This window comes from Pocillopora damicornis, chromosome 1 (genome assembly GCF_964200805.1).
Source record: "Pocillopora damicornis chromosome 1, jaPocDami1.2, whole genome shotgun sequence".
Taxonomy (NCBI): domain Eukaryota; kingdom Metazoa; phylum Cnidaria; class Anthozoa; order Scleractinia; family Pocilloporidae; genus Pocillopora; species Pocillopora damicornis.
This window is the reverse complement of record NC_142670.1, coordinates 443,530-452,018: the sequence shown is the minus strand read 5'-3', so window position 1 is coordinate 452,018 and position 8,489 is coordinate 443,530. Positions and strand designations below refer to the sequence as shown.

Below are 8,489 nucleotides of genomic sequence, written 5' to 3'. Positions count from 1 at the left end.
TAAGATGTCCCTTTCGATTATCTCTAGTTTGGCCCCAAGCCTCAGAGAAGTCATTGAAGGGCACAGGAAATTAACCTCAATAAGAAAAGTGTAAATGAAAAGAGAAATGTTTTAAACTGATATCCATATACAAACAAAAATTTATTATTACATAATTAACGGTTTTGCTCGAGAACAAAATTCCCCTTTCAAATCAAAAAGAGACTATCTCTATGGATGCTGTCAACTGCTTTGTAAAAGTTAATGCACAGCTGTCTTTTCCAGTCTGTGCGTTACCTGATGATATTTTGAAAGTAAAAATCTGTTCGCTACATTCCTTTCCTTACCTGAACCTTCCTTGTTCCTTCCCGAGCTCTTGGTCCGCTGTGTTTAATATTCACTTGATGATGATGTTGGCCAAGATTTTTCTTGGTACTGATTAGGGGGTAATTCCCCGCCAGATGCTGCAATCACTAAGGGTGCCTGTCTTAAGGATCCTCCTAATGACTTCCAGGTTTGTGCAAAGTATTTATTTTGTCACTCTTTTCGGTAACACAAGCCAGTCTACAAATAAACATGGGTTCTTGTGAAGACCTACAAATGTTTCCAATTTTACCAATAACAACCTCACTTAAAATGTCCGAAAAAAACTTCCACTACACCAGGTCTTGCGCCATTTCAGTTAGGCGTCGTTGTTTTCGTTGTTGGCTCGGCATTTGAAGCTAAAAATCTTCCAGAAAACAGCCTTATACTCCCGTCTGAACCTCTTATCTGTGGCACAATATATGAAGGGGTTTATGGAGCTACTCAAGTAAAGCAAAAAGCCATATGTTACGTAAGCTGGTCGTGGTAGCGTGGGCTCTCCCTGCACCATGTCGATATTGTCGATGATGAAAAAAGGAAGCCAGCAGCATGCAAAGCCGACTACAACTGCAACCAAACGCTTCGTCACTTTGGCTTCCTCCACATTCATTCGAAGGAGTTCTGGATTATTTACTGATGAGAAAACACCAAATGGGGTATTAGATACTACTTCAAAACGTCTCGGTTGATAAACGCACTTGACGGATGATGAGTGTCAAAAAATGTCTTAGTCCTTTGTTTCTGATTTTACCAGCAACAACCTCGGACAAAATCTCAGAAAAATCTATTTCCTACCACACTTCTCTGGCTATTTCAGTTAGGCGTTACCGTTCTCGCTGTTGTCTCGGCATTTAAAGGTAAAAATCTTCCTCAAAACAACCTTGTACTCTCGTCTGAACCTCTTATCTGTGGCACAATATATGAATGGGTTTATGGTGCTACTCAGATAAATTAAGGGGCTGTTAGTCAAGTACACTTGTCGTGGTAGCGCGGGTCCTCCACGTGTCATGTCTATGTTATCAACGACAAAAACAGGAAGCCAACAGCATGCAAAGCCGACCACAACTGCTACCAAACGCTTTGACCCGCTTTTAACATTCACCTGAAGAAGTTCCAGGTTATTTTCCAGTGAGAAAACACGATTTGATCTCGACACGGCGCGTAACACTATGACATAGCAGATCTTGATGATAATCAAGGGTGTTGTGATAAAACAGCAAAGGATTGAGGCAGAGTAAGCAATGTTACTTTCAAATTTGTACATACACATTGCTTTTCCAGGCTGGAATCCAATGCTGTCATTTTTGAAGAGTAATATGGGAGCAGATCCAGCCAGAGCCCAGCACCAAACAATGAAAATGTATATCACGGATCTTTGCTTCTTAAAGAGCGAGGGATGCTTTTCCCGATTAACAACACAGAAATATCGGCTGACTGCAATTGCTGCCATAGTTCCAAGACTACTCGTCCCAAACGCAAAGATATCAAATGCTTGAAAGCGGCAGACCGTTTCATCAAAGATCCACCTACCGTGGAAAAGACTTGCAACTGTAAAAGGCATACATATAGTAGACATCAGAATATCGCTCACAGCCAGTGCTGTTACGAATATGTTGGGAATCGTGCGCAGTCTATGGTTATGGTACACGGCGCAAAAAATAAGGAGATTTCCAAGGATGGCCACAACATTGGCAACAGCAAACAAAACTGTTTCAGTCCAAACTAACGACTCTTCTCTTGTGGCAAGCTTAAGGGAGAGTTTTACTTGTCATCACTGCTTTTGGTCGATAAGCTTATAAGCTTAGATAAGCTTAAGTAACTTACACTTCTGCACAGTCTTTGTTGTCGACTTTTTGAAGCACTGATCGGCGAAACCCTCTGGTGTGCGCGATTACCTGCGTAACAAAACCGAAAATCAAACGTTATTTTCCATCGCATCCTATCTTTAAACACATTGCAATTAATAAATATTAAAAGGTGTCTGTACGTCGTCGTTGTTATCATTCTCATCAAGTTAGAAGTTGTAGGGCCAAATAACAACGCCATTTTATGTTTCTGTTTGGCGTGAGCTCGTGCAGTACGTCGTTGTTGCTGAAAGAGGTTTGTTTTAATTGTACTCAGTTATTTACCTCCGGATAAGTGTTGTTGAATCGCTTTTAATAATCGACATATCTCTTTCGAGTGAAAGAAAAGATGTTGCTTCTACTTTTCCGTATCTTATCTATACAATCTCTTCACACAGCTGGTTAGTAAACAAACATATTATTCCGTCGCGCACGAAAGGGATAAGATATCGTGAAGAGTTTGAACAACTCTATTTTTCTGCGACATAAAATAGCTGGAAAAAAATAAAAACTCTCTCTAAGAAAAAAATTGAAATCCATTCTGTTATTAATAATTTTCGGCATTGTATAGGGGAACTAATTTTTTTTTGATGGCCATAAAAGATCGCAGAAGTTAAATGACAGTCAAATTTGAAATTTTAATTTAAACCACCTTAAATTTATGCTTGAATTAAAAACCTTTATTCTAAAACCGAGAGGATATTGGAAGAATCAATTGTTGTCGAATAAAGAAGCGGAAAAGTCAATCTAAGTTCTAAATGAAGCATTGGTTCGCAGCCTTCTTACATTTATTTGCGTATCCAGAACGAAAGAAGAAGTTAAAAAAAACGTCGGCCTAGAAACTTCCTTAACTGTAATATTACAACGTTCTAGACAGTAATTAAGTTGTGTAAACAGAGATGTTATCTTACAGACAACACTCATCAGATATACTGCTTTGGCGATTCTACAAAGAAACTTAAAGTTTTATTTGGAAAAACACGCCCTGATAGAGGTTGGAAACCAATTTTATGACTTGGCAAACTCTTCAATATCATTGAAATCACTTCCTGAAACAAAGAATTGACACCATCTTGACTTTTAGTTTTGATAAAAGAAAAACATTATAAGTTTTTTTTTCAATGACAACCGCGTGAATATGATGATCAAATGTCTCACACAAAATTTGAGAAGACTGTGTAAGACTGACAATCTACAAGATCGCCTTCTGACATTCTCCAGCATTCAGAGCCATATATCAGGGTGGATAGGACACAGCTATGATATAGTTTTAGCCTGGTCTTGGTGCTCTGCTGCTGGGACCTCTATACATAGTTGAGCATTCTGACTACATTTATGGCCTTCACTAAGCGGTTCTTGATGTCCTTGTTTGCTCTTCCATCATGTCTGACTGTGTTGCCCTGGTACGTGAATTCCCCCGTCGTTGGAAGATCCTCTCTGTTTGCTCTGATCAGTTGGGGGTTTGGGACATTCAGAATCATAACTTCCGTCTTGTTTAGTAGCCGATCTACGGGCAAATCTGTCGAACAAGGCCACAGAGACGGGATGTTTTCTCTTTCTTATGATGATTGCTGTGCGATATAGCAGCGCCTGGTCATCAGCAAAGTCGAGGTCCTCGTATGCAGAGAATTATGTCTACGGATGCCTCTGGTCTGATCTTCAGTTGTTCGCTGCAGCACCCAAACAATCGCAATCTTGAAGAGTGCTGACATCACACACCCTTACCTCACTCCAATTGTCATTCTAACGCTGAGTGTTCTTACCTCTGCTCGTTAAATTGTCGTAAACGCTCTTATTGAGAAGAAATAGACAAGTACACAGTTACGATACAAGAAAACCAATTGCTATCGACCACATAACTGTCGTACTAGGATAATGGCAATAAAACGTGACAGATTGCCTAGTTGCATATTAAGTTAGGTTTTTCAATCTCCATCACATACAACATTTAATACTAATCTACGTAGACTTAACTAACTGACCAATAGAAACATTCCCTTAATTTATTCAGTCACACTGTGCACTCGATATTTGATGTTTGTGCACAATCAGTGAATTCCCATAACACACCGCTGCCCAGCTGTTTTCATATTTGTTTGTTATTGACTTTGATAACCACTCTCTTCTACTCAATAATATTGTAATGATATGAATTTTTGAATAATTATGAATGACAAGAGGGGGAATCAAAAAGAGAAAAAAAAGAAAATAACAGAAAAAGAATAAACATTTTGAAATGAAGCTACAAATAATTAAACTAATCGTTTACTTTTATTGTTGAAAATACTCTAAGAGAGAATCCACTCTCAAAAAAAATTGGGCAAGTGTTGCGAGTTCATATAATTTGTTGCAACAGCAATTCAAATTATTTAAGAGGCTGTGGGTAGTTAGGTAAAGTTTTTAGTTGAGCAGTGGCCCATCCAGGTCCTGAGCTTATAATACTGGTTTCCTCACATGAAGTGAGTGGGAGTAACTACACCCCTTGGATGGGATGCCAGTCCATCCCCTTTCCCCCTGGCATTTCATCAGGCTTACCTGGCTGTAATTTCTGCTACCTATTTAAAGGTAAACTTTACTCAGATACCAATCTATCATTACCAGTTGATGAATTGGATTCCTAAAAATCAAAGGCAGTTAGTTGAAAGGACGCTTCCAATAAATCACTAGGTGACATTTGAAGACAAGACATCATTTCTCAATATTTAACATGGAAATCAGTGTAACAGTACAGTTAAAAGGGAGAATCTAAGCAGTCTATCAAAAAAGGAAAATATTACTTTTAAACTATATAAAATAATAAACATAAACACGTGAAATAAGCTGGAAATGTTTCTAGGTTTTTGATCAAATGCATCGTAAATACGGGAGCACATTAAATTAATACCTATGTTAGCCTGACACGAAAGCTTGTGCGAAACACTTTCATGATTGTGTGCATGACACGCAGACGAAACTGAAAGTGTTCCGGTCATCAACGCCTGCACAAAATCAAATCCATGACTTAAATATTCCTTTTACTTCTCCCGAATTATTTATTTTATCCAAGGTAAATGCCGGGTATTGCCTGCAAATTTTTGTGAAGTCGACAGCTGTAACTTGTTCAAACAAGCTCAGCTTAATTAGCTCTTAAGTAACACGAAGTGGCAATACAATTTATAGACCCAAGAATCAAGTAAAAGTTAGCGATTCTCGTTAGTTAACCCTAGGGTTACCCTACCCTTTTACCCTAACCCTACCTTTTTACTCTTTACGGTGGCTAATTTACGTTTTCAACCCAGTTGTTAACACTAAATCACCAGTTAACCACAGGGACGTCTTTCATTGTCGGAAATCAGAGAAATTAGGACACATTAAGAGCATTTGAGGGAGAAAATATTGACTGAGAAATTCGAAATAAAAGTATTTACCTTATTACTTTTTCTTAATATTTTTAGCATTTACTGCGTCGGTGATGGCCATGGTATCGATAAAAAACAGCGTTAAAGATACAAATCCCATTGAGTAACTATTGAAAAACCTATTGTTGTATAAATTGTTCCACTAAACTAGAGCAGTAAATGCAACTATGTTCCCCAGCCGAAATGCGTGCACCTTTCAAACTCAATTTGTTTGTTTTCTATAACGTTCAACGACGTTCACCTAAAATGGATCTATATTTCAAGTGTGTTTTTTTCTTTTTCTTTTACATGTCAATAGGTCACCATTGTGTCTCTGGAGCCCAAACTTTTTTTTGGAGGAAAAATTAGTCCCCAGATATAACATTCAAACATTCATATATATCATTTGAAAAATGAGAAGAAAAAAATAGCACATCCGATCCTGAGGAACTGAGAACAATTATTTATAAGTTTACAAAATAGGATCAGTGGCTGTTTATATTTACTGACATTATTTTTACTGTCTAAATCACCTCTGAGCTAACCAGGTTCAGAATAATTTTCATATTTGTGAGAAAGAGGGCTAGTCATCGTATAAATAAAAAATGAGTTTTCCAAATGCAAAACACTGAAATATAACGCGTAAACTTCGCAACTGCGACCGATGTTTATGAATTGTTGATGACTATTGTTGTCTAAAGAATTTGCAGACTTATCATAACGTGTTTAATGTCCTTTAAAAGATGCCACCTGTTGTTTGTCTATTTCCTATTATATAAAGAGTTAAGTTACGTCTTAACTAGTGCAGTATTTGAACAAGTCGCTAAGAACCGAGTTCCGGTTTAAAAGAAGAACCCGAGGAATGAAAACAATCAATAATTTAATAGACAATGAAAACGTTTTCTCGGGCCTTTTAGAGAGCAAACGCCAGAACGCAAACGCAAAAGTACCAGCGCTGTTGGGTGTTTAGCTCGTATTCTTGCCAATCGGGTCATTATTTTGTGCAAAAGTAACTCTAAAATGCAAACGCACGCCCACCATCTTCGTGATAGCACAGTTCTGTTGAAGATGAGGATGGAGATTCACAACGCTGTTGCTGTGTCTTGTCAGTGTCTTGATTTCTCTGTATAACTGGCAAAATAGGAGTAAAATTTATTTTCCAAAGTAAACGTGAATCGAATTTCGATTATTCAGAATTGATAACGATGATCATGAATGATTTTGTTTCAGACTTTTTTAGTTCAACCCAAGAGTTCAAGACATATTTCCCGCCTTTAAGAGTTTGAAACTTGAAGCCGTAATCAACTCTCGATCTCTGTATCTTCACGTCAGACGAGTCATGACTGCGCTGGAAAATGCTGTATTTTCTTTGAATGACGCAGAGGTTTTCATCGAATATTTAATGAACTTGGGAGAAAGACATAAACCATGGCTCGTGAGGCTGGAGCATTTCGATATATGTATTCTATTATGCCAATCAAGGCTACTTAGGGGTATATATTGTTGTATAGTGCTGTACTGTGATGTAAATTACAGTAGCGGGAAGTGTAGGGCTATCTAGGGGTACATATTATTGCTTATGATCCATCAAATAATTTTGCTCGCGCGCGATTGGTCTAAACGCAGTAAGTGACTGAATATTCCCTGGCTAAAACTAAGTGATATCCGAGAATATCACCTAAACGATATTCCCCAATTTTTAGACCTTACGTCCACCACGATAAGTCTTCGTCTCAAAATTTATGCAATTCAGGGTAATTAGGCATTATCAACTGAATTGATAACGTAAATTGCCCACCGCAAAGAGTTTAAAAGCTCATGTTTCGAGCGTTTGCCCTTTGCAATCGCTCTGACGAAGGGCTAACGCTCGAAACGTCAGTTCTTAAACTCTTTGCAGTGGCCAATTTATGTTATCAACTCACTTGATAATACTAAATTACCATGTTATACTCTCCCACCGACGCAGCATCACAGTTTTTTTAGAAACTTAACCTTTTCTTAATTCAATTCAGTAAGCTGTTCATTAACATTTTTCACGAGCGTCGCAAAATATTTGAAGGATAAAAACACAATAGCGTCTATTTTGCGCGAAAATATGTACGGATATTTGTCCTTGGATATTATCTGTTCCTCGAAGCTCACAGTTTCCGCATCTTGGAACAGAAAATTCGAGAAAATGACTGCGGCAAATATTCGCACTTATTTTGGCGCCAAATTGGAGCAATTGTTTATATAGCGCTGTATGGTGATTTAAAATTCAGTAGAGGGAAGGAAGTATAGTGCTATCTAGGGGTACATATTGTTGTGAAGCGTTGTCTAGGTACTGCATTTTACGGATTTACAGTGCTACTCTGGGGTATAATGTTGTATTGTGCTGTATGATGATAAAACTTGTAGTAGAGGGATGTATAGGGACGGGGAAGAGGGGCATATAGGAGTGCGTATTCGAACAGACATGGAGTTTAATAATCGACGGAGCGTGTTTGCTCATGATGAATCTCTCAAGTTGTCATCGGCTATCTCTCTAAGCATTATTGTAACTTATCCTTTCTAAATTATTGTTTTGTCAAAACTCTTCCTCAGGGTCTTCTCTGCGTCTACATCCGAGATGGCGGCTACCGACTCAGTAGAGTCCGGCTGTGGATTGTAGGTGGACCCTGGGCGAGAGTTTGACCCATTCCCAATCACATGATAGAAGAAGCCTTAATTTGGACACTGAGGGACTCGTTTCCGACTAAATGCACTGATTATGTCGCCGAGACTTGGAGAGAGCTGTTTCGCTTTATAACTGCTATTATGATGAGAGGACTGAGGAGAGCAAGCACTGGCACCCTGTGGACTAGGAATCAATCGAAAGGAAAACTGAGATTTTACTAGAGATGACTTTAAGAGGACACCGTCCCAAAGTGGACATAATACGCACGAT

General features: G+C 38.4%; 1 protein-coding gene across 1 annotated transcript in view; it reads right to left on the bottom strand.

Annotated features, from left to right (window-relative positions):
* Positions 1 to 582: 582 nt before the first annotated feature.
* Positions 583 to 8,489, bottom strand: part of LOC149051195 (melatonin receptor type 1A-like) — a 36,245-nt gene continuing 28,338 nt past the window's right edge. The window contains exons 2-3 of the mRNA XM_089206708.1: positions 1,467 to 1,868; positions 583 to 974 (exon numbers count right to left, since the gene is read on the bottom strand). Coding sequence (XP_089062834.1) covers positions 662 to 974; positions 1,467 to 1,868 — 715 coding nt within the window. The 3' untranslated portion in view covers positions 583 to 661. The remainder of the gene's footprint in view (positions 975 to 1,466; positions 1,869 to 8,489) is intronic.